Source organism: Pseudopipra pipra, chromosome 4 (assembly GCF_036250125.1).
Source record: "Pseudopipra pipra isolate bDixPip1 chromosome 4, bDixPip1.hap1, whole genome shotgun sequence".
Lineage (NCBI taxonomy): Eukaryota > Metazoa > Chordata > Aves > Passeriformes > Pipridae > Pseudopipra > Pseudopipra pipra.
Genome location: NC_087552.1, coordinates 12363621 through 12387959, shown reverse-complemented (window position 1 = coordinate 12387959; position 24339 = coordinate 12363621). Strand labels below are relative to the sequence as shown.

Below are 24339 nucleotides of genomic sequence, written 5' to 3'. Positions count from 1 at the left end.
TGGCCAGGAACACTGGATCTGGCATCCACTGCTTCTCTGGGCAACCTGTACCAGTGACTCACCACCTTCACCATAAAACATGTTTCCCTTATATCCCATCTAACCATACCCTCTTTCAGTTTAAGACCATTGCCCCTTGTCCTGTCACAACAGGCCCTTGTAAAAACACTTCTCTCTTTTACTTAGAATCCCCCTTTAGGTACTGGAAGGTGCTGTAAGGTCTCCCCTGGAGCCTCCTCTTCTTCAGGCAGGACAGCCCTGACTCTCTCAGCCTGTTTCCATAGGAGAGGTGCTTCAGCCTCTGATAATTTTTGTGGCCTCCTCTGCACCTGCTCTGTGCTGGGGAGCCCAGAGGTGGATGATGACTCACAGGAGGTAAACATGATGAATTTTCTAAATTGTGCAGAGAGCTGGTGGCCCTACTTATCACAAACCATCTTTTTCAATTTGGTGAGCGGATGAAGTTGAACCTTGATATGTTAATAGTCGAGGCTGAAAACGTGGACAAGCTGAACAAGTGGGCCACTGGGAATCTCATGGGGTTTAATAAGACCAAGTGCAAGGTGCTGCATGTGGGTCAGGGCAACCCCTGATATCGACACAGGCTGGGAAATGAACAGATCGAGAGCAGCCCTGCTGAGAAGGACTTGGGGGTGCTGGTGGGTGAGAGGCTGGACATGAGCCGGCAATGTTCCACTCCCCTTAATCTCCTGCTCTGCACAACTGCTATCTGTCTCTACTTGCTTCCTTATCAACACCAAAGTAACACGTGTAAACGCCTGCAGTAGGGACTGGCTACACTAATTAAAACTCCTGAACCTTAAAAACCAAGGAGGAGCAGAAACTCTGGTCAGTCCTCCACAGCACAGCCTGTTATACAAGAAGACTATGAGTAGTGACCAGCACCAAAGACTAGTGAGAGAAAGAATGCAAAATGACATAAAGAAATACTTAACATATCATTGGGCTCACCCATAGTGCTAGAAATGGCACAACACAACAGTTCCTTTCATTTTCAGTAAAAAGCATCATTTAGTTCCTTCAACCTACATGTTTTCCTGCTCTTTTTTTTTTTATTCCAGGAAAACAGTCAATTTTTTTCCCAGGTAGTAAAAGATTTAAAGCAAAACACTTAAATTCTGCTTCCTGAAAGAAAGGAATTGATAGGCAAATTTCAGAACAACTGTGGTGGTAACACTGTATGTTCTACTGACTTTCATATTAGAAGGTCAGCAGAAGGTTACAAGAAACCCATAGGTTTACATATTAATATTTTTCTTTCATGCTGCAGGGTTGCCTACATGACCAGCTGCAGGCAGATGTGAGCTTGTGCTGTCTGTGTTCTGAGCTGATAGAGGCAGCAAAACAATTCTGGTGCAAAAATGTGAATTTCTGAGAGTCAGACCTCCCTTTATGGCCCAATGGGCTCAAACACTGTGCCACTCTGTGCAGATCCACAGCACAGTACAGTTTTCCCCACTAATTCCAAAGTATGTCAGGTTTGAGAGATTTATATTCTGCTTACTGAAAATAAATTACTTTGTCACTGAGACTGTTTGAATATTACCTATGTTCAAAAACTCATAGACATACTTACTGCATCCTTTTCTGGATTGCATACTTTAACCCAGAGCAGGTGGTCTATAAGCCAGTCTACGGGCTTATCTTTATAAAACATGAGAAAAAATTCCAGTATGAGTGGCAAGTCTTCTGATTTAAACAATTTTCCTGAAAGCAAGACAAAATGTTGCATGTTCAGATATTTTCATTGCTATGCAAAAATCACCAGCTTTACGTTTAAAGGTAATTTATTTAAATAAATATTTAAGTATCACCAGCCTTAAACACACAAACATAATTCTGATATTTAGTGAAAATTTCACATAGACTCGAGCTTTGGAGAGTTTTTGATCCTCCAGTTCTTTGGGATTTTGCAAAGACATCCATCCCATGCCTGGAGATATTCTTACACAGTCAACCAGTTGACTAATAATGTGTGTAATTATATCCTATTTCCAAACACAAACCTGCCAGTCACCTGCAGCAGAGTGTCAGATGAAATGGAGCCTGAATAGTTCGTAAAAATACTAGACATGCCATTTCAATGGCAATATTATACTGAATAGTTTCAAATTAAGACACAGATATGAAAAAACATTGCTTGATTCTTGAAGACTACACATTACAGGAGCACACAGTGCCCTGGGATGGAACAATTTCCTTTTTATGGGAACCCGAATTTGGATCCTATGCTGAGGAGATTCTGTATTAAAAAGACAGTTTCAAAGAGCACGAAAAGTAAAAGACTTTCAGTGGGACCCTCCTTGAAGAACCAGGGAGGTTTTGATACATGAGTCCTTCCATGCTTTGAAGTGTAATTCTGAGTGAGACCTTTTTGACCTACACAGCTCCAAATCCTGTTGACCCTGTTAAGATCGATACTTACCAATAAACCCAAGCTGTGAAAACTCAAGAACCATCCAGTCTTGAGATTGTTGAGCAGCAAAGCTTTTTATGCTTGCAATATAATCAGGTTTGGCTATAATATCGTCTTCCAGCTGAAGAGAATGGAAAAAAAGAAAAAAAAGGCAGTGATTTTGTTGTTTGCAGAGGGGGTGGTGATGTTGCCCCATGCAAATGTTGACAGCTGCACTGTGTGTACTGAAACTTTGCCAAACTACAGTGGATTGCTATTTAACTTCTACATATATATCTGTTTTAGTATCATTCATTAAATATTTATCTACAGGAGTGACCGTAACACCATGGGTGCTTGTCCCTTTTCTGAGAAAGGAGGACTTCCTACCTTAAAGAGATTTCACTTAAAAGAAAATATTAAACAAAAAGATAAGAAGTTAGGGAAGACAACAATGAAAGGTTTGTTACTTAAGTTGTATAAGCACTGATAGGCAACAGGAGCAAACTGTTTGAGAAGAGAGGTGCCAAATGCAGATGATTAAGGGCTCTGGTAGTCTGGGCAGACTTTGTCATTCATAAAAGGTGACTGAGAAGAACCGTGGATGATTACTGAGATGGCTGTGGAAAACAAATTGTCCCAGGGAATTCTGGTAATGAAAGAAGGCATGTGCTGCGTGAATCACACTGAAGGACAGGAGTACACAGAGCTTTTGAAGTGTTATAAAGGCTGAGGGAGAATACAGCAGTGGAGCCAGCTAAAGGGTACTTGGAAAGGAGATGATATCCATGAAGGAAATGAGAAAGGCCTTGGCTGCATTTTTGCCTGGCTTTCAGAGAAGAATGGGGCACCTGAAAAAACAGAAGCTGTTCCTGATACTAAAATGCCAAGGATAACAAATCCAAATAAGGAGCTTGGAGGCAATGACACAAAGGAAATAAATGTATTTGAGAAGTAATTAAGGAGCAAGCAATTCACAGTTTGAATTCAGTATGGGTGTGAAAACACAAGAAGAGGAGGCTGAATCTTCAGGAAAATATTGTTGGGGTGTAGTGTAATCATACAGTAATCTGATCTAATTGCTGTACTTTCACTGGCCCTGATACATGTCTGGTGGTGGTAGAATCTGCTTCAGGAAGATAAATAGCTAGAAAATGAATGCTATGAGGGTAAAAAAAAAAAAAAAAAAAAAAAAGGACAATTTCCTGCTGGTTTTGTGTCTTCAACTGACTCAGAACAGTCATCATCAAGAGCTTGAGAGAGCAGGCCCACAGCTTTTGGTTGAATTTAGCCACCACTACAAGTGTAGGGCTGGCTGGAAAGAAATGTGTTGTCAACAGTGAAGCCAGGAGGATGTAGAATGAGGTTAGAAAAGACAAGATTTGACCCTGTCAGCTTTTGCTGATAGTAAGATACCAAAAAAATAGATAGATGGAGACAAACTGATCAAGATGATCAAGATGAATGTTTCTTAATGGATTCTGAGGTGGGGGGATTGAGTTGAGTTGACAGCTATGCAGAAGAGAACAACAACAGAAAAAACCCAACCAAAATGTCAACTTACAAGAAATCTTGCATAAAATCAAATGAGCTTAGAGGAGCTAGATGTAAAAGGATAAAGAGCAAGGTTAGAGAACCCTTAAAGAGAAACTGAGGGGCACCAAAAAAGGATCAAAACCAGTGAGGAGTATCTCAAAAACCTAGGGAGACCACCATATCAAGAAACACCATGAGAAAGTGTACAAGAGCAGTAAAAATTAAAAATACAGAGGCTGTGAATGTGGTTATGAACTGAAAGTAGTTTTGCAAAGCGATAAGTCTGAAATGGGCTTTCCTGAAGCTGGCAGTGAGTATTAGAGAATGTAGTTTGATATCCTGTACAGCACAGGCCACTAAGTTTTTTATATAACCCTGCACTGAGCCCTGTAATTTGTGTTCAACTAAAGCACATCTTCTTGGAGAACATCTGCCATTGCTTAGGTATTTCAGTGTCAGTTCTTTTTCAGTATGTGATACGTGTAATTATCCTGAATGCTTAATACTTTTTATCCAAATCCTAATTTGAATTTTTCCGCCTCCAGCTTACAGCCACTTGTTTTTCATACGCTCTTCTCTACCAAAAAAGGTTATGTAGTGGCACACAGCTGGATCAGGAGGTTTAGGATATGAACTGTCTAGTTCATTTGCCCAATTGCCATGAGAAGGTCAGCAAAACACATGATGGCAGCTAATTTCCTTTCACCCATCAGTACTTTTGGATGAAAAGAGACACATGCACTAAAGGAAGGCTATGAAAATTTTCAAGATGATAGACAATAAATGGGTTTCCATTTGTTTTTCTTATGCTCAGAGAAGTAAAAATGAAGTAGTAACAAAAAAAGTGGAAGCATTCGATGGAAGTGTAGGCATCAGACAGGAAAGTGTCTTCCTTTCTAAGTTATATTAAGGTATTTTTATATTTTTGAAACACTGACAATGACTATGTAGAGATTGTGAAGCTCCTTTTAGGAGCTCTGCCAAATAACAGGCTTGACCTAGAGTCTAGTCAGGGGAAGAAAAAAATCCATGTAAAGACTACTTACAAACTCATTGAGTCATTCCTCAGGCCTTAAATACATTAGAGAAATATGCTTGAGAAACTGAAGTAATGGTATATAAATAATATATATGTTATTTATAAATACACAAAGCTTCCCCAGCCTCCACATGTGGTGATAAAAAAAAAAAGCATAGCAGTAGTTCAGTTAATTAGATTAGAACTTTATAACAGATCTTAACTGAAGAAATTAAAAGACTTATTTAATGTTTTATTTTTGCTTCCTCTCAGTGCTAATAGAAAACAATTCCCAAAAACTGCTGTATTTGTGTTTCTTTCTGATTTTAAATGTTTGATTGCTTCAGAATGAGCTAAGTCTACAGGGACAAAAAGAACAAATGCATGTCTTCACTACTAGGCTGGGACTGGAATGCCTGCTTTTATAGCTATGTTATGATCCCATTATTACAAGCACCTCAAGGGGCTCTGGTGGATGCCAGGAGGTATAGTGAAAGTGGAAACAAGGACTTCAAAGTTCTCCCAGGTTTTATTGATAAAGAAAATGCCACCAAAAACCCCCAACACCCTCCTCCCACCAAATAAAAGCCAAAAAAAACCCTAACAGAAAACCACAAACATCACCCCGCTCAAAAAAAAAAAAAACACAAAAAAACCAAACCAGAGCAAAACAAACAAAAAACCCCAACAAAAACCAGCAAAAAAACTCCACCCAACCAAACAAAAAAAAGCCCAAAACAAACAAAAACGAACCAACCAAATAAAAAAAAAAAAGGAGAAGTAGAAGAGATGCTTCAAATAAAAAGGACGAGATTTATTCTGTTTCTTTCAAATACTATGTTTGATCAGTAGGTAAGGTTCATCTTAGCTTCAGTGGACTTCACATTGCCTAAATCCTGGTTCAGCAATATCCTAGAATGAGTGTTTATTTGGCAAAGATCTTGCCTGACTCATAACATCAACTGTAGACATCAAGACTAACCATGTATGCTTACCTTCTTTCAAAATTTCAGAGTTAATACCAGTCACCCAAACTATACCATTCTTGACAAAACAATAAATAAAATCTTAGCTAGTGAAAGTTTTGCTTAAGACTACTGAAGTAAATCTTTGTAGCAGCCTAAGGAAAAGTATTTTTAAGTTATCTGCTTTCCTTTAATACAAGACTTCCAAATAGAAGGAGATCATCCTGATTTTATGGCAGCAAGTGTTCATTCTTTTCAGCTGTACTCTACAAAGTATTTTTGGGACAGAACAGCATCAGTGCTACAGAAGCAACTGCAGGCTGGACATAAAAATGAAGAAGTAGATATAGTAGGAATGGTATAAGGAAAGTACAGTTTCTTTTAAAGAAAATTCTGAATGTAGGCATAACTCCCACACAACCATCAGAACCCAGGCTTTGCTCTGAATAAAACAGTTCAATATAACTTATACAGTCGTTATATACTGTCTCAGATAAGAAAATTCATGTTCTCAAATCTCTGTAAAAATACAAATACGTAAGTAAGTCATTGCCATGCAAACATGAATGCTTGTAGACCTGTGTAACAGGAAAGGACATCAAATACCTGGCAGCATCTTAACATTTCACTTCACTGGGTTTCCTATACCTTAATGCTCTAGTCTACACTTAGTAAACTTGGGTACTGTTCTTAAAAATATACAAAAGCCACAGGAAAATACTTCCTTTTCCACTAAACCTGAACTGTTCAAAACACAACATTTTTCTTTTCCTCCTGCCTTCTGAGCACCTATGCCACATTCTAGAACACAGCATGGACTCTTAGGTAGCCCAGCTCAAACGTGTTTGTGTTTAAATCCTGACAAGAACCGCATGAGATGCCTGCTCCTGCAGTCTTCTCTTCTTCTGCTTCCAGGAATCCTGTGATGTCCTTATGTGATAGTGTCTGGAGCAGAAGACCCAGGAAAACTAAGAACCAAGCAAAACCCTCTTCTGAGCTTTCTTGACAGCTTTCTAAGCTATGTGAAAATTTTATGGATCTCTTCCATTATTGAACAGCTCTGATAAAATTAGGAAAATTTAGAATGATGGCTAAAGCTAAGCCTGAATGCATGCAGATCTTAAAGTCTAAGACTAAGTCTTCTGCAGAAATTAGGATCTGTACCAATGTGTAGTTTAACCTTAACTCCAGTATTGCTATACCGGTGTGTTTCCCTATCTGAGAGATTCTGGTTTGTTGGGATCTGGGCTACAATCTGGACCTACCACCACAATTTTGCCTTGCTGCACTAAGTAAAGAGACATTAAACTCTGACTTTCTTAACCTAATCAAATAAGGCCTTCATGCTTCAGTTACCTTGCTATTCAACCTCACAAACAACAAGAAGGTACAGATGGATTTAATCAAATAGTACCTGGCCACAAGATGAATATAAACACAGAAATACGCAGATGCTTGTAAAGAGCACAGGTAAAACACACAGAAAATTACAACAGGCTTCTGGTTTTATTGAGGCTTTTAACAAAAATTAAAATTGCCAAACCTAATAATCAGTACAAATGCATTGCAGCTATTTAATGATAATAGAGACATACCTGTAAATACAATGTTCCCTTAGGTTGGGCATATAGCATTAAAAAGCTGTAATCCAAATTCTGTTTAGTTCTCCACCTTAAACATAAGCAGCAAATTCTGATAAGTTTTTCAGGGGGGTTGCGAGAGTTATTTCTATAATAAAAGCATTTCTAATGCTCTGCAGTTTTTTTTTCCTCTACAGTGAAATTGTAAGGCTGAGTATTCTAACCCATAGTTAAGTGAAAAAAACATTTCTCTACAATCAGTGTAAACATTTATATATCATTTGACTTTCCCATAAATGTTAACATTAACTAAGCAAAAAATTTTGATCTCCATCAATGGAGCCTGAAACAAAATGTCTAACAAGTTTATTCATGTCAGTTGACTTAAATGATTCTACTCCTTATATTATGAACAGTAAACACATATGGATTATTCTAAAATTAAAAACAAAGTGCTTTTACTTATGAACAGCACAAAAGCAGGTTGATAAACTTAATTTTCCGTTTTAAATATAAACAGAGACTTTGGACAGTCTGTCATTTTACGAGAGGACAAAGTTGATGTTTGATAATCTATGCTGAAAGACTAGAGAGTAATTTAACAGTATTCAAATAACATAAAAGTGTATCTGATTTTAATCATATCTGAAAGTTAAGTATTTAAACGTGTTTATGCTCTGAAACACATAAGATTTATCTATAAAGCCAAAACACAAGCATACATACACTTGCTGATTTCCTCCAACCTAAACTCTCAGTACTGCAGGTCTCTTGCTGCTTTGTTGCAGTGGCTTCTGACAAATTATTTATTGTTGATTGAAAGAAAATTACTTTCCTCCAACAAATCAATGGGGTTTTTTTAGGTTATAATCTCTGTCTCAGTGAATTTGGGGCATGTGAGTGAATGAAATCACCAGTTAGGATGCATTAACAGTAGATAAAATGTATGTGATCCCCAAAAGTTAGGTCACTAATTAAACCCACAGTAGTTGTCAGTAGTTAGCTAGGGGGCCACATGGGGTTTCCTTTGTGTGTTCACAGAGCCTCTCCCATATGCATCACATGAAAGATTTTCCTGTTTTGTTTCCTTTATGCTCAGATAATGCCTTTTGGCATTATCCATCTGATTTAAAACTCATGGGATGCCCAGAGTCAAGACCCAAAGGAGAAGCCTTGGCTTTCACCCTGAAGCTGATGTGCAGCATAGCTTTTCTCAAGATCTGCTTGTGTAACAATTTTTTTTTAAAGTTACAGTTGAGATCCATTAGCTCTGAAACAGGAGAGCATTATCAGCTCAACCACACTGACTTTTGCAGAATTTTTCATTTTTTACTCTTAGCAAAAGTTCTTGGGTATTATACAGCCATCTTACCTTACTCTGTCCTCAGAATCCCCAAATGTTTTTTTCAGGTTGGAAAGATCTGGATAATAAGAAGCAGGAGGAGAAATGACCTCTAGGACTCCAGACTGGATTTCTCTGGGAAAGCTGTGAGAAGAATCTTTGTGAGACTCCATTCCTCAAAAAGACTTCTGAGGGCAACCATAGACAGAAGCTCCCCAGAATCAGGTCTGCTCCCACACAAGTGGAATTCACAACTCCAGCAAAGAAACTAAGTCACATAGACTGCAAATTTGGAATCAAGAAGTGGTCTTTGACCACCATCAGAACAGACAGCTCAGTAACTCAAAGTCTCAGAAAACACTGGAGAGAAGTGTGTCTCAAAAATCCTGCCCCTCCTGCATCTATAGATGCTTACTAACAATCCTGAGATAATTGCCAAAATGCAGCAGTAACTCATGACTAAATCCACTATTCAGAACGACACACAACTGTTCCCCCTTGTGTGAGAGCTCCAAGTTTCCTTACCCTTGCTCCAATTATAATTCCACATCCTAGCCAGAATTATACTGTCCAGAGCAGGGGTTTGGTTGGGGTCTAGTCTCTGCTCCAAGGATTAAATTTTCCCTTTAAAAAGTCATTGAAAAAATGTGTAGTCTACTTTAAGAGTCAAGCCTGGAAGTCAAATCTCCCTCTCTTCACGGAAAAAAAAAAAAACAAACACCAAAAAACCCACAAAAAAACCCCAAAACCAAACCCAACAAACAAACTCCAATGCAACAAAGTATAGGATCGCAGAAATAAAGAGCTTTCAGAACTGAGTTTCACATTTCCTATGATTAATGAAAAAAAACAACACTAAAAATTAAGCACATCAGAGTAAAAGCATTATGGAAAAAAAAAAACCTCTTACCGTGTAACTCTGGCAAAGCATTTACACTGCAATAATTTTTTCTAAAGCCATGAAGAAATAGAAAAAATTATCGAAGTGCTCAAACTGCTGTAAGTATTGTACCTTAGCAGTGCCCAACAGTGCTGAGGAGAAATGCCTCTTACCCTTGTCCTTGCTGCAGTATTCCCAGCTGAGATAAACCCTCTGGAGGCAGGAAGCAATGGGTATTACTTAACCAACAGGCTCAGCACGAGGAGTCTTCTGGGGGAAACCTACACCCTAAATGCAGTGTGGGAAACCCTAGAGTGCAGCAGGATGTGCAGAAAAGCCTCAAAAGCGAAGAAAAAGGGCAACTTGTTCGATTTTTTTTTTATTATTTGTTGGTTGTTTTGCACGGGTGTCCATCTCTTTTCACAAGCAACAGGACAAGAAGAAATGGCCTCAAGTTGCACCAGGGCAGGTTTAGATTGGGTCTTAGGAAAAATTTCTTCACCAAAAGGGTTATCAAGCATTGGAACATGCTGCCCAGGGAAGCAGTTGAGTCACCATCCCTGGAGGTATTTAAAAGACGTGTAGATGTGGCACTTGGGGACGTGGTTTAGCGGTGGGTCTGGTAATGCTGGGTTAACGGCTGGACTCAATTTTAAAAGTCTCTTCCAACCTAAATGATTCTATAATTCTAATAAAATATTAATGCAAAGATTGAGAACTCTCTTGTAGGCATTTCAAAGGAGTGAGGGGAAAGGTTGTTTCACTTCAAATATTGGCCAAAGAGGGGTTCTGTCAGGGTAACCAATTCACCAATAAGCCTGTGCATCAAAGAAACCAGCAACACCAGTACTGCAGCACAGTGCAGATTTCAACTCTTTCTTCTTTCAGTCCACTGCCCTTCAGGGCCTTTTAGCCTCATCTGTTTTGTGAATGCTAGCTATACCATACTATTTCTTAAAAGCAGCACTTATAAAGACAAAAATCTACCAATGAGTGTATTTTTTTCCCCAAACATTTTAATTTAGTAGTTCCTCTGAAGTTGCTCTGCAGTTTTTAACACGTACAATGCTGTAAACATTTATGGGGAGGGAAGATAAGAGCAAGCAGAACTGCAGTGGGAACCAAGCTTTCATTTCATAGCTCTTACAATAATTTGGCATGGCAAAGAATACCCTTCTCATGTTACCCATCATATAATAGTATTAAAGATTATAGAGGTAATCCATTTGCTGCCCCAAAAAAAAAGTAGTCAAACAAGGAAACAAAGACACCTGGAAAACATGTAGATGTGGCACTTGTGGACATAGTTTAGTGCTGGCAGTGCTGGGCTAATGGTTGAACTCAAGTGATCTTACAGGTCTTTTCCAAACTAAATGATTCTATGACAGACATCAGAATACATTGCAGGCTTGTGTAGTCAGTGGGGATCTAAGGTATGTAGCCTCAGGTGTGTGAATTGCATCATTAATTTCATGGGGAAAAGACCTGGGCTCAAGTAAATACTTATCAGAGATTTAAGCCGGTTAGTTAAAGCATATTTATGAAATAAAAAATGGAAAATAAACTGATATACATCCTTCTGTTCTGAAGTTTTTGTTTGACAGTGTGTTATGGCACACATACCAAGAGTGAACCTTTGCCTCATTATTTAGCAGTTCCATTTCAGCTGAAATGTTCTAATTTTTTCAATAATTTTTCTTTCAAAAAAACTCACTGTTGGATGTTACATTCTATAGGACTTACCTGGTTTTAACACTTTCTGCAACACTCTTAACATAGTCTGTATTCACCTAAAGAAAAGAAGGGTGCATTTCATTTCAAGTCACCTATTTTTGTATTAAACAACCTTTTGTAGGGAATATTTATACGCAAACACTTCACTTTTATTCTCTATTTCTTTTCCTTCCAAACAAACACGTTACTTTACAGTAGAATTTCTACGAAAGGACAGTATGGGCTTTTCAAACCAATTGAACTTTCAATGTACTTGAATGCAAAAGTGAACCATCTCCAGCTGTGGGTTCTGCATTTTGTTTTTCACTGTTCTTGCAGGAGGCCAGGCCATTTTCTGCATAAATTCTGTTCTACAGCTTTCAATTATGCCAGAAAAGCACAGTCATAGAAATGTCAGTAAAAAGAGCTGCTTCAGGTTAATCATCCAAAAATCACAAAAGAGGCCTGATGCTGTTGAGAAAAATCACCTAAGCAAAATATTCTAAAGCTAGCAGTACTTAAAATTTTAGTTAGTTTCTTCCTAATATAACAAACTTAGGGCTCTTTAGAAATTTTGAGGACATACTTATTCATTACTGCTGTTTCATAAAGGTAACAGTTTCGGTGTGCAAAACACATCTGCTAACTACATTAAAGAGTGCAAAGTTTTATGGATGTGATTTCCAAAGCAACACAATATGTGTCTTAGCAGTTCAGATTTTTTTTTAAAATACACAATAAGTAAAACCAAGGTGAAATGGTAAGCAAAGAGCTACAATAAGAAAAAAAATACCCAGAACTTACAACTCACTTTCAGTCAATAAGTTACTATGACTTAACCCATGATATAAACATTTAACTCAATCTTTTGAGACATTTGGAGAAAAAGGAAGGTGTAGATTCACCTGCCCTCCTCTCATAATAGATGTTCTTATCCCCTCTCATATCAGCACAATCAAGCTGCTCCAATTTAGTGCATGGCTGAAAAATGGAAGCTGCGAGAATGTGACTTTGGGGATGGGATAAAGGGGAGAATAATTCCTACAATGGCAGTTTAATCCTAAATTGGCTGATGTGGACTATGTTACTACAACCAGACCTGCTGTTTGTTTAAAGTGTCACGTTAGGACTCTCCACTATTCAGAAGTTAACCCTCAAAAACTCACAGAACCCTCTGAAGCCCTGTAATAAAACATTTATCTGAATGGCAGCTTGGGAAAGCTCATCATTGCCAGGGCTCTTCACTGGGAAATACCAACTGTAAAATAAGTTCAGCTCCTGAAAACTATGCTCAAGGGGAACTACAGCCAGTAAAATTCATCCTATATACTTATCACTGTGATCAAAACAGAAAAGTGGAAGTCATGACATAACTTACTAAAGTGAACTATGTTCTCTTTGACAATATTACAGCTGCAAAAGTGGTGACTGAACTAAAAAAAAGCAAACTGTAACTGTTAATGAATACATGTATGAATTTAATGTTGCTCATGGAAGGATAAAGAAACATGAATTAAAAATATGAAGTCTGAATAACTGCACAGTCATTTACCTGCAAGAATCTATGACTAGCTAATTCCCTTCTGTAGCTTTTTTTCTAATATGATCAAGACATATTGGAATAAGAAAAAAAAAGCATTTAGCTCTAATATTTTACCTTGAGCCCCGTTTACTTTCCCAAACATGGAACCGATCAAGTGTCTGAACAGTCTTCTTTGGCACATAAAATGTCAAAAGGCATGCAGAAGGCTCTAACATGACCTTTGCAAGATATATGATATCAAACTAGAAGATAGATAATCTGAACATTTTTTAGACTGATTAAGTTTCCTTTCTTCAAGTTCTATGGAACTCTTCTGTGGAGGATTTACATTTCATTCCGAAAGCAGAATACCTTACTTTCAGAGATAAATAATGAGTTCATATGGTTTTATTGAAAAATCTGACTCAACAACTGTTTCTGTAAATGTAATGTGACTTTTTACCCTTCGATCCTCTGAGTTACAGGGTTTTTTCCACATATGAACATTAAGGCACCAGCTGCTCACCATCTCCCCCAGGCCTGAAGAAATCCCTCCCAAAGGCCCAGGTAACATTATTTTGCAGCCTTTCCTACATTATTACACTAAGACATAAATCTCCATATTGTCTTTCTATCAGCATACTGCTCCTTTCCATGCAAACTTACCTCTGCTACAAAGATGATTATTACACAGTCCTTCTCTTGCTCTTCAGAAAGTCCCTGCAGTAGGGAATGCAGTGTACTAATCAGGTAATTTTTCTTTTCCCTTTTCACAGTAGGAATACCCATCACCAGTGAGACTGCGAAGAGAGAAGGCCTCAAGTCACGTAATTTTAAGTCAAGTAAAAGGAAAGGGAAATTACATTTTAATTTTGATGTGACCATGACATTTGGTGACAGTATTCCCTTAGCACCGTGACAGCATTTGCTTTACTACTTGGAAGGAGAGACACCTCCAGCTAAGTTTCGGTCAGACACCCACGTGTCTGTGTTATAAGCACCAGCCCTACACTCTGTAGAGTGTCAACATTTTGGAACCTGGGGATACTACTACCTCTGGCAAACACATAGGTGCCTGCTACTGAGTTTTAAAAGTGAGTATTGCAAAATAAGTGGTTACTTTTGCTTTGGAGATCTAAGTAGTAAGGATTAAACCAGAACTGTTCCAGTGAACAGGCTCTCACAGGAAGTGAACGCTGTGTATGTATCTCAGAAGGAATCAAATTCAAACATCTTGCTGAGCAGCTTGATTGATATGCATCAATGGTTTCCATAGAATCAGTAATAAGAGGAAAGAAACTTAGATATTATTGTTATTTAAAACAAAGGCGATGAAATTGTCTCTGGCAAAGGTTCCACCTATGCTGTATTACATCATCAGACTGTAAGCAGGATGCATCTGCAGGATGCATATGGGCATTACCTAAATCAGTGGCCAAACATAGCTCAGTAAACCTATGGAATCTTAGTCCTTGCAGATGATTTCTATTCACCTAAATCTGAGGAGGTTGGTAAGAAAGCAGCAGATTTTAGAAGAATGGAGTAGGTGCAACTAGTGACTTGCTCCAGACTTTAATATCCATGCCAGTGTCAGCTCAAAAATGCCTAAGTTCCAGTGTTCCTTCCCAGAACATATCCTGCTAAACCACTGGGGTTTTACACACTGAAGGTCAACCTGTCCTTATTAAACTGCAGTCTTGCTATTGTGATATTTCATGCACAAATAATAAAAAAAATTAAACATGGATCATTCTTTTATTAGTGACACTGATTTATGGGCACTCCAGTGAGAACTACAACACAGGATCACACTGATACAGCTAATTGTTGTACACCTACTAATGAGAAGTCTGTAGAAAGTTATCCATTGTCATGGGCATGGCCAAGGGTTTGGAGTTTTTTAGTTAAATCAAAAGTGCTGCCAAGTGTTTCTTTATATAAAATCACCCTAGAGAAAAATCAAAATTTAAAGAAAACACAAAACTCAGCAAAATGGTTGACTAGTTCCTTCTTTGCTTACTGCTTTTGAATACTCCTTTTACCTGTCACATGACAGTTAAGAGAAGATGTAACTTTATAACTTGTATTATAGTTCACTGAAATTCATTATGATTTCTGCAGGTGTCAGCTGATTTCTCATGTGGATGAAAAATTACACTGAAGATATATTAACATCCTTTAAATTATCACATCACCTTTCCATTTGCATCTCTCATTGGCAAATGGACTGCATTATAAATTCACCTTGGCTTCCTCATTCATACTAATTTTGCGGGTGAAAAATGTCAGCTAATGCATCTTAGCCATAAGAACAAATGATTAAAACAAAAAATAATATTGTTTTTCAGTTATGACTGTTTTTCTTGATATTTGAAAAGCTTTTCCGAATACTCTGAGGTAAAGATTTTAAATAGGGATGAGTACTTTTGCAATCTCCATTAAAATTAATTCAGCTTGGCCACATTGTTAAGTTAAAGGAGAAAACCCACTCCAAACTTTTGAGTATGCTTCATTGCTAGAATTTAATATAAAATACAAACATATAGAAAATATAAGCCAAACCAAATTTCCCACCTCCTGTTCTCTGTTGCCCAAAAATAACATTTGGGAAAATTCCATCTTCATATTCTCGAAGGTGAGGTAGATAGTAGTGCATGTTTGTGAGATGCATGGGGAGTTTTCTTGGGAGGTTTACTATTTTCAACTTCATATCATCTAAAAAAAAAAACAACAAATCCACAGATACAGATAAAATAAAAAGCCAGCAGTGAAGCCTTTTTTTTTTCAACTGTTTTGCTCAACTGAGCACTGGCAGATTACCACAAGCAAGGTTATTAAATCAGAACTATTCCTCAGAAGCAATTATATGTCATATATATTACACTATATTAAACTGAGAATTGCCCAGCACAATTTCCTCCCACCCAGGTGATGCTGCAGAACTCCAAGCTTGAACATCCTGGGAACTGAGTCCACATTTTCCTACGATTAAACACTTGCAGGACTGAGCCACCTTACAACACAACAAGCAGTGATTTTAAAAGCAGCAGTAAAAAAAAACTGGTTTGGGGTTTTTTACATAGTTGTCAAGCAATTTTTTAAATGAAAAGAAACACAGATTCTGATAAATAACCTTCTTAATTACATAATAAACTTAAATGCTTTCCCTAAAATATAACACATGGTGGTTCTCAAGGCTCAAACAGAAGTTCTCAGGTTACAAAAAGTCCTATGGCAAAAAGAAGCCATATAAAGGCCTTTAGAAAGTATTCAAGAAACCAAAGACTGTAGTAGGTAAGAGAAATCTTTTTTCTTTACCTGTTTAAAATAAAGATGAAAGCAATAGAAGGTCTTTTGACTCGGATGGAAAGTTACTTTTCCTAAAAAAAATGCATCTAAGATAATTCCCAAACTTTACCACCTTTCAAAGTGACATACAAGTCTCACAAACAACCACCATCAGCCTTATTCACTCAGCTTAGATCAACAAAGACAGAGCCTTACTGAATGGGAAATATTTTAAGTTTTTCAACTTCCAAGAAGTATTCCCACTGAAAATTAGAACTCAGAGATTCCCAGCCCTAGAAAAAACAGCTTATAAAAACCCCAAACAACCATATATATATATATGTATGTATGTATGTGTGTGTGGTTATATGTATATATAACGCCCAGACATTTGTGTATGAAAGAGAGACCCACAACTCCTCCCACTCTGTTTTACCATTAAATATACAGGAGTTTTGCTACATAGAAACGTTTCCATTTTTGTTGTACAATAAAACTTGGCTGGAATGAGAAGGAGAAGGGCAAGTAAAAACAAAAGGAAAATTATTCAGTGATTTTAAGAAATTTCTGCTTTAAATCCTGTGAACTGACAGCTTTAATACTTTCTGATATTCAGCTGGCCCCAGTGTGAATTAAGAGGGAAGGGGAACTTGAGGTCTTCTCTACTGCTATTATGTGCTTTAGGCAATAACTGTATGTTGGCTACTGGTGGCTGCCAACGTGGCTCTATTCTAAAGCTTGTAAGGCCACAATCCTGTCAACACTCAGCTGTTTGTTTATGCACATCTGAACAGTCCCACTGAATTAACATTGAATAAACAGACAAAAACTGGCAGGGAATAACAGGATAAGAAACAAATCTGACCATACAAAGAAGAAACGCACCTTTGTTCCTTCTTCCCCTGTAAAAATCCTGGTTAATTCCCTATTTTAATCTGATTACCAGCCTACTGTACTCAATGAAAATAAGGATTTTTAGATGGCAGTTTTCAGTATCACCCAAACTCTTTCTGAAGTTGGGGTGTACTGTGAAATGCCTCCAGCACAGAGATGCCTATTCTAGTTTCCTTTCTCTCCCCAGGGAAGTAGGTCTTCTAGCAGGTCTTTCAATCTGAATTTGGGAGGAAGGCAGATCACACACAACTACATCACTTATTTTAGGGGATGGGATCAAACTGTCAATCTATTGTATGCAACTACAATGTGCATATAGATGGAGATGTACAACAGCCTGTAAGGCAAGGTAACTAAGAAGTTAAACAGTGGGAAGAAGCCACATCACTAAACTTAACTGCATGTTGCTGTCCCTCAAAAAAATTCCCAAAAGCCCCAAAAAGCCCCCCCCCAGAAAAAGCCACAAAAAAGGGGGCAGAGACATGCCCTACCCTCCTCCCCCCAAATAAAAGTTTTAACTGGCAACACTTACAAGCATTCACATTTTCCTTCTGATTATTAACTAACTGCTTGCAAGATGAATTCTAGCAGGGACACTCTTGGGCTGTATCTAGCCAGCAAGTCCTCATGGGGCTTCCCAACTCCTGGGTTCAGCAAACACGGATGTGATCTGCCTGCTGACATGAGACTGCACACCCACACATGCACCTCGGTGCCCAGCCCTTCAAAAAGTCACTCCACCTGGAAAGTGTGGAACATCTGAGGAGGTGTACCTGCCTTCCAGGTCAGAACACAGCCCTCATAAAAAGAGGGTGTACTGGCACAGTAAAAGCTGGTAAAAATAGCTTATTCACTGCTCTGTGGTTGGCAGCAAGAGAGGGATAAGGACTGTAATAATCTTGTTCAGCAATATAAACAGCTTTGCCACAATGACACCACTGCAGCCCAGTGTGCCCCCTTTTATTTATCTCCTTATTTGATCACTTACTTACCAATCATAAAATCCTGTTTAAAATGCACAAGTAATACAAATTTGTGAGGATCTGCAGAGGCATTTCAAACAGGAATTGCTCCCCCAGCCTTTTCTTCAAAAGTAGAACCCTCTACTTAATGCTAATATAATCAAACCAATGATTTTTCTCCCCGTGCCAGTTATAAACATGAGCACACAAAACCGAACTGTTAACACAGACATTTTTATACATACAGACCTGTAAGATTCGTTGTCAAGTTTGCTCTTGTTGCAACTATACGTCTAATTTCATCGAGGGCACTGCTCAGTTCGTGTGATCTTCTTTTATTTTCCTTTTCAACATACAATAGTCTTTGCCGAAGTTCTAGAAATTGGCTTTCATATGTGTCTAAGTCATTTCCTGCAGTGAGAACATAATTTCTTTTCAAAGAGGTAATTTATATGATGGAATAAAGCTAAAGAATCGGAGACAGTCCAGAAGATGACAGTACCAGAAGGGTATAAACAATAATAAATTTTATTCATGCGAAGAAGTCTGGAAGAGTGTTAAGAAGGCACAGTTTAGGGAGCACAGCTGGGTAAAGGCTTTCACTGAAGACAAAACTAAAAATCAGAAATCCACAATAAGAAAAAAGTCAGTGCAAATCTGTGAGTTGCAGGGGAAGGTGCTATCTGGTAAGGCAAACAATGTATTTCACCAAGCTACAAGTCTTGATGACCCTTTTCACATTGGAAAGTATAATTATGTAACAGTTTATGCTTTTTACCAACCACTATTATGACCAAAATGTAGGTATTTAGTCTTCACCTATGACTCAAAAAGTGTCTGGAGTGTATAAACAACTATTAGTAAAGATAGTTACTCGAACTCCTGGATATATTTAATCAGATAACAACTGAAACTGTGCTCAGGCACGAAGGACACCTTCATAATATAGAGCCCACCTTTGATTAAATACTCTACAATTACATCAACATTAGTGATGTGACTGTACTCGGTCACACTTATCACACACCTCTGCCATTCTACACAGTATTCTAGGATGATATCAGTGTTATGTTTAAAGAAGATCCACTTTCCTAAGAAGGAGGTGATGTCAGAACTTCTCAGTTATCACAGATGGTATATGAGATTCATATCTGTTGGAGCATTCACTGCCTCATTGTCATATGAACAAAGACTGTTAGACTTATTAAAATTAATACAAAGCAGCACTCCAATAATGTCACCCACTTTGCAATAGAGAGTAAAGAAAGTAGAAGGGGAATCCTGATTCATTTAAAAATGTTTTGTAATGTTGCTTCTTTTAATTGTTTGGTTTGATGGGGTTTTTTTAGTTAAATGGTGTTATTTAGACACTTCTCCCATTCTGTTTGTGGACTGTGCTGAGTCCCATCCTGTGGCAGGCCTCATTTTCTAGGACCCACCATTGTCTCTCTGGAAAAGTGAATTCCTGGGAATTCTAGCCTGTAAAAGAGACTAAGATCATAATGGACAGGTAATACAAATTTGTGAGGATTTGCAGAGGCATTTCAAACAGGAATTAATTTGCGTTTTGGATAAGCAGGGGCTTTCATTTGCAGTAAACACAAGTTCTTAATTTAATAATTAAATTTATGATTTGAAGACACTGAAGTTTAAAACATCTAGGAAGAAAGTAGTTAAAAAAAAAAAAGAAGTAAACGTATGATCTGTATTATCATTATTGGCCTCACTAAAATCTTAAAGTAGGTTTAGTAAAATGCCCATAAAATGAATGCTTCCTAAAATGTTCTGACACTCTTAAAAATGTTTTGACTTGCAAGACAGGCATTCATATCTATGAGTATTCTGTACTAGGCAGCTGTGAACATAAATTCATCATTGCTGAAGGAAGGGGGAAACTGGATTATTTCAGCTGCATGCAACAAGGAAGTTCTACTTTATTGAGGTGGGCTTCCCCAAAAAAATCAGTGAATAAATTAAAAATAAAAAATGGAAGGTCAAAACAGATTCGGCGTCTGTCTTTAAACAACTTAAAATAGATTAAAATAGATTTCCAACAGAAATCTCTCATGAGGCATCAGACTACAGAGCTAGAACCCCGAAGAAGCTAAATTATTAGAAGACTTAAGAAAGATCCCATTCATCAACTATCATATAGGAATGCACTTTCTTATTGTGCTTTTCTTTGGTAGCTCTGTTTCCAATGCCACAACCCAAATCCAACCTTTAGCTTTTTTTCTTTAGAACATATATGAATAAAATGAAAACAGCAGGTTTAAGCTGATTTAGGTGACTGATAGATATTCATTATACTGTTTTCATAGCAAGAAAGTGATTCCAGATAGAACATCAGCACATATAAACATAGTGGAGATTTATCTTCCAATTTCAAGACTAATTCCAAGGTGTAAACTAGATATAGTAATGAATGTGCATTTTTCTTTAATTTCCAATTGCCTTTATTAGGAGTTACCTAATAAAAGCAGCAATAAAAAGTGGAGGTTTAACTTGCAGTAAAGTTCCTGGGAAGATGCAAACAACAAAGAGCAAGCCCACAATCTTAAGACAAGTACATGGTATCACAGGACACAACTTACTGCTTCTGAAAATGGAGTCGATCATTTGGTAGTGGAGGTGCTTTATAATTAAATGCTGGAAAGTGTTGTTCCATTGACATTTCCAGTGCTGTAATAGCATAAGATTTTGTCACACCAAGTTAAAATTCCCCTCGGTACAACTGCATTGTAGAAGGAATCAGTAAAGAAATTGCAGCTGAATTATAACATCATAGTCAGCCTCTTCACAATTCTTTCAGCTACGCAGTGTCAGTGTGACTCAAAACCACAGGTATCACTGCTATGCTGACATTTTGGCAAGCACCAAGCAATTATAGTTTTATTTGCTTACTTACAGGTGAGCCTACCAAAATATCATAGATGCCTCTGGCAAATAAAAGGTCAATACTCAACTATCACTCAGCACATCCAGAGAAGATGGTATTTGTAAATCAGCCTCATCTATTTCTTCAGGCCAGAACATTACACTTTTAAGTCTTTTAGAATTGAAGCCTCTGTTCAGTTAGGAGAACAAGTCTCTTATTAGTCACTTATCTCACTTGATTTCGATAGAAGAGGAAGCAAGGGTTTGACAAAAGTAACATAATATTCACTCACCCTTAGCAAAGGATGAATTTATTATAAAAATATATAGTTTGAAATAGAACACTAAATGATCTAAGTGTTATTAGAGCACATGTAAATGAGCAATACTATTACTAAACCCTTGGCAAAAAATGTGTGTTTGGAAAGCAGTATGAAGCTAAATACTCCAAATATTTGAACAGTCATTAGGTTTAAATGAAGTGTGTGTGTGTGTGTGTGTGTGTGTAAAATGTTGCTCCTTTCTACACAGAACTAAAACAGCTGCTTGCAATAGATTGCTTAGAAAGAAAAAAGGGTGTTTTTACAAACATGGCTCTCTGACAGGGAGGACCAGGGAGAAGCAGCTTTGGACATATCACGAAACACTCTGTGCTCAGCAATAGCCTAATGTGGCAATGCTTTGTCTATCAATGGTTCTATCAGCAACAAGGAATGTCAGAATAAAAGCAAGATGAGGTCCTATGGCAAAAATACAAAAAGAAAATGAAGGTAAAGACTTCGTGAGCTACTAGCCATGGGAGGAAAAAAGGACCCAGCCAACTCAAAGCTTTTGCAATGAATTTTTAGCTCTACTGTAGCATTTCCTCCAACTGTTAACTACACATTTTCATGTATTCTTATGGCTACTGTAATGTTCAGCTAGCAACACTTAAAATGGTTTTCAATGCAATCTTGTGTCATCTCCTAATGCATACATATATATACTTTCTGCACTGGAAATTGAAACTGTTTAGAAAGAATACTAATCTCTAAAGCAAATACTCATTCTAAAAGCTGACTGATTATTTCTCTTTGCTCCACATGCACACACTTCCTCTATTATCATAAGTGCTTAGAGTTTCATTAATTATTTTTGGCAATATCTAAGAGCTGTGGAACAATTCATAACTATCTCTTCCTAGCATTCAAAGAGAAAAGAAAATAAAAAGAAAATTGGGAGTGGCATAAAGGAGGGAAGAAAGCACTCTAAAACCTAGCAGGGAGTCTTGTTCCTATTTTTTGATTACACGCTACACTGTTTATTGTACTTAAAGACCCTTTCTTTTAGCAAATGAATTTTGGTTAATGGCCTCAAAAGAAAATTATATAAGCACACTAACTGCAAAAGTTCTTGTCATACTCCGTGCTTGGACCCACTGCTCACTGTTCAGGCTAACGAAGCATATTAAACCACTGAGATTTAATTGCACTAATAATAGCAGTTTGTTATCTCCCCGTAACTGATCTAAAATGGATCTTTCTGAGTCTTGTTACATGCTTTGCAAGTTCAGGTTTTCTTCTCTCAGAGTAAGGAAGGAAAAGAAATTGCCCAAACAATGCCTCTGTCTTGGGTCAGAACAGCCAGTTCTTACGCAAACACTTAAATTCAACAATGTGCATTATCTTTAAATATTTTCTTTATAGCCTTACAGCACAGTACTACTTGTGTCTTCCAAGATGTCAGAGACAGCCAAGAAAAACTACCATAAAGTCAGAAGCTGCTTCACCTACACCAGGTACGTTCACCTGTTACATTTAATGTCCAGTGACATCAAAGAAAAGCACTGTGCCAGCAATTTGGGGCTAGGGGTGGGAGTTAAGGTTCCTCTGTGCCCATAAAGGGCATACTAGAAACAGAATCAGAATGCTTTCCAGTATTAAAACAAACACACACCTTACAAAGTTAAAGGCAGATCAAAGTTCATAACTGAATTTTGAAAAAACGTACAGTTATCTAATGAACACGGACTATCTATTGGGTTTGGCATCGAATAATTTTTACTGAACCATTTACATGCTGTATCTAATTGAAAGTAGCTTAGCAGCAAGCAAACTTCTTTCAAAGAAAATACAACTTAAGCTCTAATATTTTCCTAGATGTTGGCAAACAACCCTCATTTGAGGTCCAGGTCTTTTACTGTATTAGAATATAGTGAAAAGTGATCATAAAACATTCAGTCAGAACATCACCATATACGAAAGCAATACTAAAGGTGGAAAAATAGAGAAAATGAATGGATATTGCATGGTGTTTGCCCACAATTGGTACACTTTGGTTTTAAGGTGGTACTCATTCACTTCAAGCAATGGCTATTGCTTTGTTCTGGTTGGTATTTTAAATATTTTTACTTCTCTGCATGATGTAGCAATTACTCAATTATACACACATTTAATTAAATGCCTAGCCACTAACTAAAGTATTTCTAGATAAAACTGTGTTCCTCAAGACTCAGTGTACAACACTGGGATGTCATATGCTTACACTTGTTTAAGCACAGGCTGTGATGAGACAAAGAGAGGTCTGAAATGTTCCATTATCCCCTTCTCTACGAAAACCAATAGTAACTATCCTCATTTTGTACCACAGGATTTATGACTCAGTTCCTCTACTCTTTAGGCACTGTCCTGCCTGAAGTAACTGCAAGAAGCAGCAGACTCTTCATCCAGTAAATTATACATTTAGAAGCCAGTAAAACTACACAGCTTCTCTAAGTCTTGGATATGAATTTTGATGCAAAATTTTGGAAATACTAAGTTTAAAGTCTCGTTTGAGGCTGCTGTATGTTGGGGGTGTTTTTAATGCCTAAATGCAGAACTCTGCAAAGAAACTGAGTAAGCAATCGGCGGACTGGAAAAACTCTTCCTTTATCACCCCGTGCATTTCAGCCACATCCTGACTGCATGTTGGGGCAAAACCTGGATGTGCAATAACCTCTGTATGCTCTCAGTGCCACTGGAAGGAAATGTACACATAAAAGGAAGACGTAGCCTACCAGTCAGCTGGGACAAGTGGAAAAAACAGTGGTTAAACGCAGCCTAGCAGTCCCGGAGAAGGCAGGAAAATTGGCTTCTGCACACAAATCTGGATAAGCTATACTGGCTGAAATGAGAATGGTGCAATTCAAGACTCCTTATCAAATCTGTCAATATGCCCCTATTTAATTGAAGATTTGAGCCAGAGTGTGCCAGTTGGGTCTGGACAGGAAACCTGCAAAGAAGTCCATCACAAATGACCTGCACGTGGCTGCACAGCAGGGGCTGGCCAGGTGAAACAAAGCATCACACCATGGGCAGAGGATTACTGG

General features: G+C 37.8%; 1 protein-coding gene across 1 annotated transcript in view; it reads right to left on the bottom strand.

Annotated features, from left to right (window-relative positions):
• Positions 1 to 24339, bottom strand: part of MGAT4D (MGAT4 family member D) — a 36295-nt gene that overhangs the window by 7416 nt on the left and 4540 nt on the right. Inside the window, exons 2-9 of the mRNA XM_064651581.1 lie at positions 18366 to 18527; positions 15547 to 15687; positions 13639 to 13772; positions 11481 to 11527; positions 8888 to 9001; positions 7531 to 7606; positions 2447 to 2558; positions 1598 to 1728 (exon numbers count right to left, since the gene is read on the bottom strand). Coding sequence (XP_064507651.1) covers positions 1598 to 1728; positions 2447 to 2558; positions 7531 to 7606; positions 8888 to 9001; positions 11481 to 11527; positions 13639 to 13772; positions 15547 to 15687; positions 18366 to 18527 — 917 coding nt within the window. The remainder of the gene's footprint in view (positions 1 to 1597; positions 1729 to 2446; positions 2559 to 7530; positions 7607 to 8887; positions 9002 to 11480; positions 11528 to 13638; positions 13773 to 15546; positions 15688 to 18365; positions 18528 to 24339) is intronic.